We start from the raw sequence: 18058 nt of genomic DNA on the forward strand, positions 1-18058 counted from the left end.
GTAGGATATACGATTCAAAACTTGTCAAAAATCGATGAAAACCTTTTTATTTTTGACATCTGTGAGACATCATCTCAACGTAAGTGTTACTCTGAAACCACGTCAGTAGTTAGAAAACGACGACCGGTCTGGCCTAGTGGGTAGTGACCCTGCCTATGAAGCCGATGGTCCCGGGTTCGAATCCTGGTAAGGGCATTTATTTGTATGATGATACAGATATTTGTTCCTGAGTCATGGTTGTTTCTATGTATTTAAGTATTTATATATTATATATATCGTTGTCTGAGTACCCACAACACAAGCTTTCGTGAGCTTACCGTGGGACTTAGTCAATTTGTGTAAGAATGTCCCTAACAAAAAAAAAAAAAAAAAAAAAAAAAAAAAAAAAAAAAAAAAAAAAAAAGAGTTATGAATAAAATTTGAACTTAATGTTTTCTTTTTTTAAAGCCCTCTAAGACCTCCATGGACTCATTTACTTATGACTTTTTTCAGTTAGCATTATTAAGTTAAGTTCAAGCTGCGAAGAAACCATATTTTCAATATAGAAATTATTATTCTTTATAAATGTGGTCGGACTGCAAAAACTGCCTGGCTAAGGTGAGGCCGACCAAGACATACGTCAACAGGCTTATTTTAGCTATTATAATCCGTTTGTTTCATTCTATTTTTCGATGAGGTAAATTGTAGCTCTCACGTGGTACCACAAAATTGGTCGGACACAGGAACCTGCCAACACAGGATTTGGCCGACCACTTTTTTTTTACTGTCCTCAAAGGCAGCTATCGTACCATACAAGTTTCATACGATTTTTCTATAAAAATATTTTGATGATTTTTTTATAAATTTGGTCGGACTGCAAAAACTGCCAGGTTAAGGTGAGGCCGACCAAGACATACGTCAACAGGCTTATTTTAGCTATTATAATCCGTTTGTTTCATTCTATTTTTCGATGAGGTAAATTGTAGCTCTCACGTGGTACCACAAAATTGGTCGGACACAGGAACCTGCCAACACAGGATTTGGCCAACCACTTTTTTTTACTGTCCTCAAAGGCAGCTATCGTACCGAACAAGTTTCATACGATTTTTCGATAAAAATTTTTTGATGTTTTTTTTATAAATTTGGTCGGACTGCAAAAACTGCCAGGTTAAGGTGAGGCCGACCCAGACATACGTCAACAGGCTTATTTTAGCTATTATAATCCGTTTGTTTCATTCTATTTTTCGATGAGGTAAAATTGTAGCTCTCACGTGGTACCACAAAATTGGTCGGACACAGGAACCTGCCAACAAAGGATTTGGCCGACCACTTTTTTTTTACTGTCCTCAAAGGCAGCCATCGTACCATACCAGTTTCATACGATTTTTCGATAAAAAATTTTTGATGATTTTTTTATAAATTTGGTCGGACTACAAAAACTGCCAGGTTAAGGTGAGGCCGACCAAGACATACGTCAACAGGCTTATTTTAGCTATTATAATCCGTTTGTTTCATCCTATTTTTCGATGAGGTAAATTGTAGCTCTCACGTGACCCAATAAATCTGGTCGGACTGCAAAAACTGTCAGGCTAAGGTGAGGCCGACCACTTTTTTTTTACTGTCCTCAAGGTCAGCTATACTACCATACAAGTTTCATTCTATTTTTCGATGAGGTTTTTTTTGATGAATTTTTGTCCAACGTTTTTGCCATTTGTACAAAATCTGCCAGGTTAAGCCTAGGCCGACCAAGTGCGTTGGAAGCTACTAAATGTCAGGTACCTCTACAGGGTAGGTATATTCTATTTTTTGATGAGGTTTGTTTCATGCAGCCGGCCACCGGACTATAACTATTACTTATGAAAGCAGAAGAATATATAAATGATCGTATTAGATTCATAATTGTTACATATTTGCCGTGACTTATTTTTAAAACGTGTTTTTCAATTAAAAGACGCGTCAAGATTGTTTACCTTTTTTCTAATGCAAAAAAAAAACGAACTATAGTATGTCGAACTTAAAAACTCGTACCATGTAAATTACTGTTTCCATTCACAAAACAATTCATCAAAATTCCGATTTTTCACTGTACGCTTAGAATAATTAAAATACTCCCTACAGGTACTTGAAGTAAGCGGCGTTCAGCTGCTCGAGGAAGATGAAGGTTAGAACTGTGTGCGGCCCGAGCCGCGCGTAGTACGGCAGGAAGCCCTTCCACAGGGATAGGACGCCTTCTTTCTTGAGTAGGTCGGACACCACGGACAGCTGGCTCTGGCCCTTGGCGGCGTTTTGGATTCTAAAAAGACATCAAAAAATTACAACTTTTCTTTCAAACCATACTTTTAACTAGTACGTGCGTGTTGAAGGGTGCATCGTCTTCGACAACCTTTGTGAGTCTTCCATTTTCACTTCACTTTCACATTTCAAACATTGTTCCTACGTCAAATTTAAAACTATCGGCAGGCCTATGGAACTCTCCGCGCGAGCTCGGATTTATATCTACGAGTCTGCTACCGTTGACGGTAGAAAAGCAAACCAGTTGGTTGCCACACGCGCTCCCGCACGCACGCACGTCATCGCGCGCCGCACTGTCAATTTTTACAATAGTTACTAGCTACGTAGGTACTATTGAATTTCTTTAATTAAACATGTAGTGTTTATTACGACAAATGTATAGTTAGATATCTATCTATTTGAAATAGGTAGCAAATTTTTAATTTATTTTGGTACTTAAATATTTATTTTAACGACAATAAGTTTATTTTACACCGGAAAGTACCTAATCATTTATGTTCTGGTTAAGTTATAAATCTTATAATTAATCACCTGTATTCATGTGTTATCTATTATTTTTCTTTATTGTATAACATTAATCTCTTTCTGGTTTTAAATTACCTACACGAAGTTTTAAAACTAATTCTTGCTGGGATCATTGCGCGGTTTATAAAACGGCGTAAACACTGCGGTTACTGCAGGGACATATGACCTATTAAAATGAGTATTTCGCAAACACTAACGCATAAACGGAATATTAGGAATAATTTATATAATAGTAAGAACTATTATATAATCTGTGCTATCGGGTAAAAGTAAGTAAAGTAAATTTAAAAGTATCGGGTATAGTAAGGTAATTCGCCAGTAACCGGCCGCCCTAAACTAAAAATGAATTCTATTCACCTATAAACAGAATTCATTATAGTATGTCTCAATAACTGGCCAGCTTTCAATAACTGGCCACCTTATACTAAAATTAATTCTATTTATAGGTGAATAGAATTCATTTTTAGTTGAGGGCGGCCAGGTACTGAAACCGGCCAGTTACTGGCGAATTTATTTCAAACATGTCAACTTATGGCCTACATCAGCACTAGATATGCTATGATATCCTTCTAACCACATAGCCAAATGATGTAGCTTTGAAGAACAAAATGTGTCTCACCTAGTTTTGATGATGTCGACCGGCATGGATGCGATGGTGGTGACCAAGCCAGACACCATGGACGCGCAGAAGTGCAGCGTGATGCCGTCAGGTACGTAGCCTACGAACGCCTCGCGCGCCTGCAACACAAAACGATTTATCAAAAAAAGAATTACTCTAATCGGCCCACGGGTCTCGGAGTAATCGGTGAACATACATAAAAAAACAGCCACAACCGAATACAGAACCTCCTCCTTCTATGAAATTGAAGTCGGTTAATGAAGTAGAACATAGTAGACTCAATGCAATGCAAAAACTTGTTATCCATCGTATTTTCTCGGAAACATTCGTATTTGTCACGCTACTTCAGTCAACCTCAGTAAGCTTTGCACCAAGACTGACTGAGATAGCAAGACACGTTCGTACGTATCCGTGAAAATACGATGGAAAATAATTATGCACTATACATTATAAAATTTATACACGAGTCCAAACTTGCAAAAAAGTTAAGCAAAAACTCCGTAGCATATTTTGTGCAAGTGGCGAATCAAGCAGAAAAAAACTGTACGCTCGCCACTTGGAGCGCTCGTAAGTTGGAGTCCTTTAAATTTAGAAGAATATAACTTTGAGTGTTGTGCACCTCAAACAATAACAAGAAACTGAGGTAAAGAATACATATAAAGAAGAATATGTGAGTGACCTGTGAGTATGTGCTGAGCTGAGCTGCATTGACGACCATGGCTCGCCCGACGGTGGGTGTGGCGCCGCGCCATAACTTTAGGACGCCTTCTTCGCGTACTATCCTGTAAACAAGTGCAATAAAACAAGTTATAGGAGAAAAGTTATATTGGCAGATTATCTTGGGTCAAATAGATGGCAAGCGTGCGCGAGGAAAAGCACCCTCGAGATGGTCTGATGTTGCGAAGAGGGTGGTTGGCGGCAACATGCAGTGCGTGAACCATGTGGCTTATGACCGCACACTATGGAGACAGGAGACAGAGCACACATGGTCGCGATCCTCAGCAATAAGGGACCGAGGAAGAAGATATTAGAAGAAAAAGTAAAAGTAGCAAAAACCTTTCGTGAAAACTCGGAAATCATTATAATTTTCACTAGTTTTGGATGCGGGTTTTTAGATGAAATTTGGCACAGATATAGGTAGTTTATAGCCTTGAAAACATAGGATAGGGAGTGCAAAGGGGTTTCATCGGTGTTAACATATGTTGAGATTAATACCTCATGAGGGCATCAGCCACGTTCTTATAATTCCTTCGCTGGTCAGCGGGCAGGCGGCCATCGGCTGTCATGCGAATGAGGGCGACTTCAGCCGGGGTGCCCACGAAGGCGCCTATGGAGCCCGCAGCGACACCCAGGAGGGTCTTCATGCCGAAACCAGGGGCGGCGCCGGCATTTCGTCTGAAACGAGGACAAAATACATTTAGAACAGAACCTTTTTGAGCTAACTCGTGATCGGCCGTTTTCGTTAATTCATTCTTTATTATCTTTTACCATTGAACTATTATTACTACCGTATAGAACCGGCGGCACAAAAACCAGTATTTTGCGCCATGAGTTGCTGTCGTTTTGACAACAAACATGAATTTCACGGCGCTTACGGCGATTTGGTCGCGTGGTAGGTACAGGTTGCGATTGCGACAATTTCATTGTTTAGGAAGGCTTCTCTATTAGTGGGTAATAATAACTAACGATAGACCATAAGATCTACCGATTTCATCCCATTTTCTTTTTCCTCGCGTGATCCAGGCATTTTACCACGGCTCATGGGAACCATCCGCTTGACTACTAATCCCAAGAATTAACGTAGGCACTAGTTTTTACGAAAGCGACTGCCATCTGACCTTCCAACCCAGAGGGGAAACTAAGCCTTATTGAGATAAGTCCGGTTTCACCCCCATGTAGGTACATAATATATAGTTTTGGAGAAATCATCGATTCTGTGTTGTACTGGACTAAGTTGTAACTAGATTTTTTCAATTAATATGATTGTCAGTAAATTGAATATACCCATTCGGTCAGAAGACGCGAGTGAGTCGTGATGTTTACACAACAGAAACCGAGAGCGGTTCAAGTTTATAAATAGTATATCTACAGTATTAATCATGTTTTACGGCAATATATACCTAAGTTATATCTTATTTTATTGCACAATACTGTTATCGCCTGAGGTCGCGGGGCGAAACGTTAACAGTAGGCCGTCTTATTGTAAAAATAACACTTTTTTACAACTACAATACTGTTGTACACCTCACATGGAAAAACAACACATAATACCTATTTCAGTTTCCACAAACACAGGACAAACAGTAGGTACAAACAGCTACACTCTTAACTGTCCATCGATGGACCTTATGCAACCTTATGCCTTTGGTAATAAGGTTTATTACGAACTGTCAGTTAACAGCGATGGTACAATCACGCTCTGTGATTAAATGAAATTGGACATTCCATAGCATACCTAAGTATTGAACTAATCCAGCTAGGACACTAAATGGCTCAACAATCACGGATTCACGGAGCGTGAACGTACCTCCGTAGTTGGATTTAAAAAGCCTATGAATTCAACTGACTAGGTATACTATTCATGTAGTTTTCATTTGAGTCGTTCTTGAGACATTTGAGACTTCAAACTCGGGTAAATCCATCTGTCGGATTATGCGATTTTGGTATGAAGAAATAGGGTAGATATTTGCTGAGAGGGTCGAATGGATTTACCCGAGTTTGAAGTTAAGATAATATTATCAGTATTATCACTTATGTACCTATCAGACATCAACTCGCGCACAATGACCCGACACTTACGGACTATGTGTGTAAACTAGAAACCACTATTGCGGTCTTGTTTCACCGCAAAGTTACATTGTCCTGTAGACTCGCCGAGTCGGCAAAATGTACCTATCCTACCCTACCGTTGTCTACTCAGTTAACTAACAAGCTATTTTTTTATTATACCACGTCGGTGGCAAACAAGCATACCGCCCGCCTGACGGTAAGAATACAATGAAAAGTGCTCTCGTAATCGGCCTCATAGACCAATGCCACGACAACAAGATTGGGAAACGTCAGCAGATTCTGAGAATAGATGGAATGGCGGACAGACCACCGCGGCGGCACTGATTTACTATATTTATAGAATTAGATGCTACTTCATAAAAACTAACTGTATGTAACTTGCTATTTAACAATTCCTAAGTCTGAAATTCTCTGTTACGCAGACGATACCGTTATACTTTTTAATGACACATGCTGGAAGAACACAATCGCTACTACAGAAAAGGGTATGAAAATTGCATCTGACTGGTTCCGTTCCAACCTTCTAACCCTGAACTGCAAAAAAACTAAATTTCTTTGTTTCTATAAAACCGCCCTATCTAAACCACTCCTTCCTCCTATTATAAAAATCCATTCATGCACAGACTACCCTACTTCTAACTCATGTAACTGCGATTCCATTCAGAATACTGATGTTATAAAATATCTTGGTCTTTTAGTTGATGAAAAACTGAACTTTAAAAACCACATACATAAACTCTCTGCCAGAATAAGAAAATCCATTTATATTTTCAAAAAGCTACGTAACTCTGCCGATGATCTATACTTAAAATGGTTTACACCGCGCTCTGTCAGTCTGTAATTAGCTATTGCATCACAGTTTGGGGAAGTGCAGCAAAGACTTTTATGCTAGAAATTGAAAGGGCTCAGCGTTCTGTTTTAAAAGTGATACTTAAAAAGCCCTTTCGATTTCCAACCATTGATCTCTATGCTCAAGCAAACGTCTTAACCGTACGTCAATTATTTTTAATGAAAATTTCTTTACAAACTCACAAATTCTCAAAATTATTACATTGCTATAGTTCTTTAATTAAAAAACGTGTCTTTAACTTACCGATTCCAGAAGTACGTTCCGTTTTTGGTAAACGTTTTGGTGAACGAATCCGAGTAACCACTTACAACGCCATGCTTAAACACTGCAAAAGACTGCACCATCGTCGAAGCAAAGAAACTCCTATTTAATTTTTTACAATCGCTTAACTATGCCGAGACAGAAGATATTTTAGTTAAAATAATTTAGGTTTATTTATCATGTTTTGCCATAGAAATGTATATATTTTTCTTACTTATAAGTATGTTATAAGTTTTCATTTTAAGTCTGTTATATTATATCAAAAACATACCTAAGATATTACTGGACTTGATTGTGTAACTTAGATCTCTTATTTAAACTGTAACTGGTTCCCCGCGATACAGGCGTAGCCTAGTGCGGAGACCCCTGCCATACTCTGTTATGTGTTCTTTTGATAATAAATTTATTCTTATTCTTATTCTTATTCTATATTTTCTATAATTATTTTTTGAACATGGAACCTAATTCAGTAAAAGTTTAGAATTAAAATATAAATATTTACAGTTGCCATCAGATAGGCAACGGCGAGGCAAGAGGCAAGAGTGTTCATAAATATCCGAACAGACTATTATAAGATTGTTAAATATGCCCTAGTATTAGGGTCCATGATTGTACTGAATTTTAAGAACATCTGTAAAAACGCCGAAGTCGAAGAACTACACTGATTTAAACTTTCACGATTATTAAACATTATCAAACTACACAACGCCGTCCTCGAAACGTCGGAGGTAAATCTTAAGACTTAAATACGCGATTAAGTCCCGTTGTGTAGTTTGATAATGTCGAAGAACTAGTTGCGGAACCAAACATCACTGGTGTGACAAAGGCGCAAAGGCTTCGGTGGCTCGGCCATCTTGAGCGAATGGGAGGTGATCGGGCGGTGAAAAGAGCGTTTGAGGGAAAACCTACATGGGCGGATGTGGTGGACGCTGATCTGCGCGAGCTCCGGATTGAAAACTGGCGAGAAATGGCACAGGAGCGGGATCAGTGGCGAGCAGTCGTGTTGGAGGTAGGGTTGCCAGATCGAAGGGCGCTATTATCGGGAAAAAATATAAATTTTTCGGTATTTTGAGACTTAACTCAGGAAAAATAAAAACATTCCAATTAAAGTAATTGTATTAAAAACAACGATATTTTACATTATTGGCACTACGTCAGCTACTCTGCCCATAGACGTTTTTATATAAAAATAGTATAAATTCTTTGAGATCTTGAACAAACAAACAAAATTCGCGGCGTCAAGCGGCTCGACGCGGGTCGCTCGCTAGCTCGACAACAGTTCAGAACTTGAAATTATTGTTTTATAACGTGAAGCTGTTTTTCGGGACAATTTTCACTTTGTCGGGAATCGGGAACACATGCTAAAAATCGGGAGAATCCCGCCAAATCCCGACCATCTGGCAACCCTAGTTGGAGGCCAAGACACACTTTGGGTCGCTGCGCCAGAGGAGTAAGTAAGTAAGTGTAACACTAGGGTTGCAACGAATAAAATGATTTATGATTCATTTCCTTAAATAATTAAAAGAGTTATTATAAAAAGCTGAAACTATCGACATTAGACAAGACAGTGTATTACAGATGTATTGCATAATTGTTTTCCATCGTATTTTCTCGGAAACGTTCGTATTATAGTCATGCTACTCAGTCAACATCAGTCCTTTTTGTACCGAAACTGACTGAAATAGCAAGACACGTTCGTACGTTTCCGTGAAAATACGATGGAAAATAATTATGCACTACATCTGTATATTTAGATGGCGACCACAAGATAACAATGATCGCTCGACCCTCGCGTATTTATTAGCGTGTTAATTTCCAGAGGCATTGTTATGGTATCTCATGGCAGTCATGGCTGTGACGCGAACTGTTATCAACGCACATCTAATTGGATAAGGTCACGCTTCGAACGGAGCGATTCATCGTGAAAAGTGAAAACATAGGCCACCGTTGAAATGTCATATCGTAACTATTGCCGATTTTAAATTGAGTCCTACCGAAATAGGAGACGAGAGATAGGCATTGACGTATTATATCTAAGGACTGGCCTTACGGGCACTAAAAATGGTACTAGTTCAGCGGTGTCACTCACGAATTCGAGCCAATTGTGCAGCTTAACGCAACTAGTTGCGACCAATCGCCCGCGTGATGCGGACTCATCAACCAATCGCGCGCGTGATGCGGACACATCAACCAATCGCGCTGTAGCGGTGTCACACCGAGGAGATAGGAATATTTAGAACAGAAAATAGTCTTATTTAGGTACATTTATTCACTGGGTACCTATATACATACCACCATCCAAAACAATGGTGAAATGATTCCGTCTAATGACATGTCAAACATGTCTTATGCCTTTAAGAGCATCAATAAAAAGCTATAAATTGCTCTCGCTCCCTCCCCGCTTTATTAATAGCCACAGACCAGTGAATTTCTACAACTACATGTTACATATTTGTTACGTTATGTTTATTTGTGATCTACCAATATCTGAATACTTATACATACCTACAAATCACACTATCGCGGCGTGATCGATAGGATAAGCGGATATCGAAATTAGTGATAGTGTCTTTTAATAACTAAACCAAGCATGTTAAAACCAGTCTAATTTTTAATTTGATGAAAAAGGTTTGAGAACCGCTGTCGTTATTATTATATCATGTCTTTTTTTGTTTGTATGTAAATTCAATATTGACGTGTAAACGTACTACACTACTACTACTACTGTACTAAACGTAGTGTAGGACGCCCTCCGACCAGGTGGGATGACGATCTGCGAAAGACTGCAGGCAGATGCTGGATGCGGCAAGCTGAGGACAGGGCGCTATGGCGCTCTTTAGGGGAGGGCTATGTCCAGCAGTGGACTACTATAGCCTGATGATGATGATGATGATGATGACTACTACTGTACTACTATTGTGTACTGTGGGACTAGGTCGATCTGTGTAAAATTGGCCTATAATATTTATTTATTTAAAAATGCCCTTGTGGCCTATTTGCTGAATAAATGTTGATGTTTGATGTTCATGAATTCATGATCATGTCAAAGGTAGAGGTATGTTGTCGAGTAGTACAATCGCCATCAGATATATCGGAGCGGTCAAGGTGCTCATAATAATATGAACACAAACTGTAACGTCTTTATGATGGAGGCTTTGTTCAAATATTTGTGAACACCTTGGCCGCTCCGATATATCTGGTAGCGACTGTACGAGATATTATTGCAGTTACACGTAAAATTGTCCGTTTTCTGAGACAATATGTGACGTCCCACGGTCAAAGGTACCTTATGGCGGGTATGGAGTTATGCATACCCCAGTAATCTACATTAAATAAGCTATCGATAACATAAAAGATCAACCTTCTAGGTTGCGTAGTTACAGAGATATGATTTTTTGAAAATAATGTTGTGAAATTAGCAACTTTACGATAGAGAAGTTTTAAGTTTAGCCGCCTAAAAAACTATGTTCCTGAAGTAAGTTACATAGTTGACTACAAATAATAATACCTTATATATCTGAGATTAAAAAAATATTGCGACTTGTTCTGTAATGCAAATAGAAACTTTTGATATCGACTGATTTATGTGTATACTAACCAATCTCTTGAAAATAAAGTTTTATTTCATTTTCACGATTGATTGCAATGAGCTCTCAAGATTTAAATTTTATCTATTAGAAAACGACACTGACAGGCAGTTTAAGCAAAAAACAATACCGATTTAGAGGTGAAAATGTATTTTCTGACCTTTTCATATAAAATCACAAAATTGAATATTTTTACTTTTAATGTGACACACAATCAATTTTTCTGAGCACATATGAAAGAAATTCTGTCATTCAAATGAAATAAATCCTAAAACCCCAACTAAATACTATATTTAACCCCTTATGCCACTTTAAACGTACATAACAATAACAGTATTTGCTCCATACATTTACGAAAAGGTACCTTATGGAAATAAATCTAATAATACATCACTACAAAATATCAATCATATTACAGTTTATCTTTTATGAATAGAAAATATTAATTTACATTAAACTGCCCCAAATTTAATTAGTTCTTCGTCATAATAATCTTAAAAAAGACCAATAATTTGTATGTAATGAAAAGGTACCTTGTGATTAAGTTACATGATGAGGCATGATGATGATGGAACAGTTAGGATAAACTAATAATATTTTGGGGTTAAGATGGTATAAATCGTCTATTTCTTATCAATAATATATTTCGGTTGCTATTGAAGATAAGCGGCATTGAGGTTCAATGACCTCAGATATTCCATAAGGTAATGCGTCGGGTATTGGCATTTTTCAGCAAACCAATGGCTGATTTACTGCATGCGACCAAACCAAATGAAGATTATTCTAGTTAAGAAAGACTTGACGAGAGTAACTTTGGTATAATAGCAGGCTACTTGGATTTGTGATGTCGGTGATGTACGGTTATAATATTTGCGAGGCGCCCCAACCAGAACTGAAATTATCAAATTAGTTTTGCAGAATGCTAATACAGTTCTCTACCAAACTTCTTTTCCCGTATTGACTAGTTTTTTTGGGAATTTTCAATCTTTTTTTTCATAAGGTACCTTTTCTACTAAACTCTGAGACGACATTACTAGGCTTATAACTAACTTATAACAAAAATAAAAACAGGTAAACAAACGTTACGCATTAAGGTTTCAGATCACACAATAAAAAAAAATTGAGCTATTTTTCACCTCTTTACAAAACATTTCATATCTCCGAAACTAGAAACCCTCATAAGGTACCTTTTCCCGTGGAACGTCACATATATACTTACGTAACGTACAGTCGCCATCAAATATATCGGAGCGGCCGAGGTGTCCACGAATATCTGAACAAAGCCTCTATTGTTAGGACGTTAAGAGCATGTTCAGATATTTTTGACCACCTTGGCCGGGGCGACGGTACAGTACGATACGATACATTTAAGTATTGATAAAATTGTACAAATTTTACACGTTACCATAATAGTTACTATACAATTGACAATGTCAACCATCGAATATATCGGAGCGGCTAAGGTACTTACAAATATCTGAACACACTCTATTGTCAAGGCGTTAGAGTGCGTGTTCAGGTATTTTTGAGCAATTCGGCCGCTCCAATATACCTAATGGTGACTGTACTAAGTATGCAGTATGGTAGGAAATTTCTAGGTAGAATAATTATCCGCTCACGTCACAACCAAACGGTTGCAAGCAAAAATACATAATAGACTTATGCAACGAAAACGGCCTTGGTTACAAAAATTCATTAGACCAAGTACAAGATTACGTATTGTGGTCGATGCTAAATAAAATCATAAATATATCTTATATTACTGTCCAGACAATACTTCTTCAACAGTTTAAATGGCTGAATAAATGAGTAAAATATCTATGAATACTGTCGTTATAGTTACAAAATAGGTAGTTACTTTAAAAATAATAAATGGGTATTTCCCTGTAATATTGTATGTATATTATGATTATCATGAAACTGATACATATTATCTGAAAAGGTATGTTTCTATAAAAAAAGTAGTTAAGTATATTCAATAAAATATTGCGGTTAAATCATAGCCCTAATTTGCTTATTCATAGCCGAGCTACGCTCGTAGCAGTACGGCGTACCAGATAACATAGCGTTTAGAGAAAGTGCTTTCATAACGACAACGTCACCTGAGTACCTAGCACTGAAGGGGTTAAGGCAATCCCATTAAAAACTTAATCATATGTTGGTGTCATGGAATTCAAAACCACCACAGGCCACCAGGCCACCAGTTAGTAACTGACCACCCTAAACTAAAAATGAATTCTATTCACCTGAAGGTGGATGGGCGGCTGCCGGTGCTCGGTGCTGGGACTAGTGTGGATGGTACCTTAATCAGAATTACACCAGCGGAAATATCCAAGGTTGTACGACAAATGACGAAAGGTAAGTCACCCGGACACGATGGTCTTAGCATCGAGCATCTGCAACATGCGGGTGCTCATCTTCCCAGGGTTCTTGCGATGTTCTACACATTTTGTATTCGCCATAACTATTTACCTGAAGACCTCATGAAGACCATTGTGGTCCCCGTTATAAAAAATAAGACTGGTGATGCCTCCGACAAGTCCAACTATAGACCAATCTCGTTGGCAACTATACTGGCGAAGGTATTGGACAGTGTGCTTAACACGTATCTGAATAGACATATTAACCTACATGACGCCCAGTTCGGTTTTCGACCCGGACTTTCAACTGAATCGGCTATACTATGTCTTAAGCATACTGTTCAATATTACACTAAGCGGAACACGCCAGTTTTTGCATGTTTTTTGGACTTGTCGAAGGCATTTGACCTAGTATCTTACAAGTTGTTATGGCACAAGTTACGCAATGGGACTAGTTTACCAGATGAGGTAATAAATATGTTTGAGTTTTGGTATGACCATCAAATAAATATTGTGAGATGGGCGGGGGGATACTCAGACCCTTATAAAATGAAGTGTGGTGTGAGACAGGGAGGGTTAACGTCACCCACACTTTTTAATCTCTATGTTAATGGGTTGATTGAGGAGCTCAGCAGTGCTGGTGTAGGTTGTTCGGTGGACGGCTGTTTTGTTAATAATATTAGCTATGCCGACGATATGGTGCTGCTGAGCCCCTCAATAAACGCTTTAAAAATACTGTTGGATATATGTGAGAGATATGTTGTGGCCCACGGGCTCAAATATAATGTCAAGAAGAGTGAGATCTTAGTCTTTAAATCTGGTACTAAAACATATTCCATACCACCTATTAGTCTAGACGGTTCTCCTCTTCAGACTGTTACAAAATTTAAATATTTGGGCCATTGGGTCACAGACACTCTCAAAGATGATGAAGACGTTGAAAGGGAACGCAGAGCACTATCGGTTAGGGGTAACATGTTGTCACGCAGGTTTGCACGTTGTTCCCGTGAGGTCAAAATTACACTATTCAAAACATACTGCCAAAACCTGTACACGTGCAACCTGTGGAGCAACTACACCAAAAAAACGTTTAGTGCTCTGCGTGTCCAGTACAACAACGCCTTCAGGGGTTTGTTGGGGCTGCCCTGGCGATGCAGCGCGTCGGGGATGTTCGCCGAGTGGAGCACAGACGGCTTCCACGCAGTGCTGCGCAAAAGGGTGGCGTCCCTGTGGCAACGCGTGCGGGGCAGCACCAACACACTCCTGAAGGTGATTGCGGAAAGGGTCGACAGCCCTCTTATAACTCACTGGATGACAATGCATGTTCGGTCCAATGAGCATTATATGTTTTACTAACACTAACATTAGAGTTTATCTGTATAGTTTTTATATTTCTTTGTTACCTACTAATACTACTAATACTTCGTTTTGTAGACAAAAATATGGATACTTGGTGTCTGAAATAAATATTTTCATTTTCATTTCATTTTCATTTAATAAAACGGAATTCATTGTAGTATAAAGTGGCTAGTTATTGAAACCTTATACTAAAATGTATTCTGTTTATAGGTGAATAGAATTCATTTTTAGTTTAGGGTGCCCAGTTATTGGCCGGTGGCCAGTATTGATGGGCGCGATTGACAACATGATAATAAATATAATGAGGAACTTTATAAAACCATGCAAAAGAGAAAGACACTTTCATTAATTGCGTTATCACATTGATAATTGAGACCAGTTTATAAAATAAATTGTACATATAACACTTTAAACTCTCGCGTTTTGTACACATATTTAATTACACAAACGGGTCTTTCCGTGACCACAGCTGGTGCAAGTCAGCTGAAACGTCGGAATTTAAGGTAAAATCAAGAAATTATATCGCAGTAGACCCGTTTGTGTAATTAAATATAAATTGTACATAATTTAAATAGTCAAAAAGCTTGTACATAACACTTACTCTTTATACATGTCGAAGAGTATATTATACACTCCAAGCCTGGTAGTAGTGTACGTAGCCTGTCGCAACAGACCAGCGGAGAGACCAGTGTAGAGAGACACGAAGCCTTCTCTGGCCACTATCTCTCCGGCCACGGTGAAGGAGGAACGCCCGCCTCCGCTCAGCTGCATCCGAGTTTTGATGAGGTCCAAAGGCTGGACCACACAGGTGGCAGCCATGCTGCAGACAAATTAATACATTAGTATGCATTTAAATTGCCTCAACAACTCAAACTTCTATGAAATTATGACATTTAAATAACACTTGCACTGTCTGGGTTATCAAAATCGCTACCAAATTAGCTTGGTCTTACTTTATGTGGTTGTGGAACCCACAATGCAAACATACCCACATACATATACTGCTAAACTGCAACCCTTCCCTAAATTTGGTAAGGAGGGCCAAATAAAAACAGAACTACAGGGTCTACAGGACCTTGTTGTACAGAATGCATTAATAACATGTCTTATGTGAAAAAGAGTGATCTCATTAAGTCAATTCATTCAATATGAGAGATAAGTAAAGATTATTCCATCTTTACTACTTTTACAACAATATTATGTATAAACATAACATGTTGCCAATAGCGACTAAAAATACAAGTGAGTGTAACCATTGTGATTTAAATATTTTAAAATATGTCTCACGAAAGTTTAGTTTTGAATATTATGTATATGTTAAAAGGATATATCACTTTGCATTATGCCTTTTTAACATATTTGTTTATAAAATAAATCCATAATATAGGATTCTAATTGAATACCTATATGTTTTGGGAAGATATAATTAGAACTGCAAACTAAATAAGCCATAAATTCGTTTTAGGTTCGTTTATTTCTAGCCAGTCTAGGTACTACTCGGGCTCATGGAGTATACCATGGATTATGTAATAAACTATATACCTAGTAACAACCAATGTGTACACAGATCATATTTAGGTTAAAGTGAAAGTACTATTAGGCAAGGTCGTTAAACTTTCGACAAATTAGTTGAGGATTAACTTATAGATAAGCACGGTTTTGTAAATAGTTACGAAAAAAGCACCTTGCCTTTCTAAAATTACTTTTACAAAAAAAATTAACATTCAGTTTACAAATAGATATTTAAGAAAACACCTGTTTGTTTTGAAACTAGACGCGTTAATGACATTGATTTTGAAATAAAGGACAAATTTAGGTTTCTAATAATATGCACAGTACCCTGCAAGGCCACCGAAGGCGAACTTGAGTCCATTGGGGATGTACCGCTCCTTGGGCGGTTCGGCTACGGCCTGGCTCATGGTGTATATTTATCACTTAAATCACAACACTTGTAACAAGTTTTAAGAATAAATTCGATCTAAAACACTGCACCAAATTCACCAAAACTTGAAAATGACAGACTGCCTCCGTCGCCGCGCTGTCGGATTTTGCAGCTGGTTTTGACTTTGACGTTTTAATTTGACGTATGTAGGTTACAGATAAAGCTAGCTAGAATGGAATATGAGCACATATTGTGGAACCTACAAGGAACGGAATCCACCAGTCTTAAACAAAAATCTCACAAATAATCTAAAATCTATTACTATCAAAAAAGCAGTAAAAACCGGATTTATAAAAATTATAATATCATTGACGTATTTACGCAGGATTGCTAATTGTAACTGAGCTATTAAATTCTGAATTTATTACTTAAAATAAAATAAAAACCAAGGTAGCCAACCTAATTTTTAATTACACACGAGTCTATGGTTTATAAATTTGGAATCCCATTCAACTGCGACCTGTTTGAATTTCGGAATATCCCAATCAGGCTGACGCAACTAGGAACAAAAAAAAGTTTTGTATGGAAAATAGTGACCTAACCATAGCCAATAAAGCAAAACAAAACGTCAGTGCTATTTAGCTGTCAAGTCAACTTAGTCAACTGTCAGCCATATTGCTTTGCTTGTCATGGCGCCTTGCATGTATTACTCGCGTATTTCTTGGAGTTTAATTTTCAAAATCCTTTACCATTTTTAAATACAATCAAATGTGATAAAAACATATAGTGACTTCATAGATTTTGTGTAAATGCCACCGAAAATCAGAGCCTTTAAATGCGAAATATGTGGCAATCTCTACACTCGCGATGTTCCCGAAAAAAGGAAATTCATGGCGAAATTCCCGTTGGATGAAGACCGGTAAGTATTGCTTTAGATACTTTTAGCTTTATTTTGGTGTAAACACACCAAAACACATCGAAAATTTGATATTTCATATCCTTTTCATTGTCAACTAGGGATGTACTACAAGTATCGATAACTTCAGCTTTGTTTTTTTATCAATGTAAATAATATAGTAAGATGAGTGAAATTTCCTGTTAGAATTTGACCAAGAAAAGTCTGCAGCGATTTTGATAGCCCACGCGGTGCAAGTGTTATTTCTACGTCATAATTTCAAAGACGTTTGACGTTTAAAATAAACACATGCACTGCGTGGGCAAGGTATCAAAATCGCTGCAGACTTTTCATGGTCTAGCTCTATCTTGCATGCGATATGACTATAATTAATTCTCCGAAAATTTTCCCAGATCTATATCTTCCTTACAGAAACAGAAACAGTCACATAACTTCCCATTTTACAAGCTTTTATTTGCCTTCACCTGTCCCGTAGTCTGTCAAATCTTCGAGCTGATCTGATGATGGAGACAGGACAGGAGGTGGCAATAGGAACTCTGTGATGAAACAACGCGACCTAATTGTGTTAGGGGTTTTTAGAATTGTCTCGATAAGTATTAGTTGTCTGTCGTAAGAAAAGTACAGTCAGCGATAAAAGC

At 37.9% G+C, this 18058-nt stretch overlaps 1 protein-coding gene across 1 annotated transcript; it reads right to left on the reverse strand.

Annotated features, from left to right (window-relative positions):
• Window positions 1-2004: 2004 nt before the first annotated feature.
• Window positions 2005-16692, reverse strand: LOC134797803 (mitochondrial 2-oxoglutarate/malate carrier protein-like). Its single transcript, XM_063770167.1, has 6 exons — window positions 16462-16692; window positions 15224-15442; window positions 4631-4810; window positions 4095-4197; window positions 3416-3534; window positions 2005-2272 (listed from the first exon to the last, which is right to left on the reverse strand). The coding sequence occupies exons 1-6, from the start codon at window positions 16539-16541 to the stop codon at window positions 2092-2094; spliced, it is 882 nt and encodes a 293-aa protein (XP_063626237.1). The 5' UTR covers window positions 16542-16692; the 3' UTR covers window positions 2005-2091.
• Between the last annotated feature and the right edge of the window lie 1366 nt (window positions 16693-18058).

The sequence above is a fragment of the Cydia splendana genome, chromosome 15, assembly GCF_910591565.1.
Source record: "Cydia splendana chromosome 15, ilCydSple1.2, whole genome shotgun sequence".
Lineage (NCBI taxonomy): Eukaryota > Metazoa > Arthropoda > Insecta > Lepidoptera > Tortricidae > Cydia > Cydia splendana.

Bases quoted from the DNA above. Each gene is read 5' to 3' on its own strand.
- LOC134797803 (XM_063770167.1), bottom strand. From the start codon at position 16,541: ATGAGCCAGGCCGTAGCCGAACCGCCCAAGGAGCGGTACATCCCCAAT. The intron at 4,198-4,630 runs GTATTAATCTCA...ACTTGTTTACAG, and splicing joins GTGGCTGATGCCCTCATGAG to GATAGTACGCGAAGAAGGCG. The intron at 3,535-4,094 runs GTCACTCACATA...TTTGTGTTGCAG, and splicing joins AGCTCAGCACATACTCACAG to GCGCGCGAGGCGTTCGTAGG.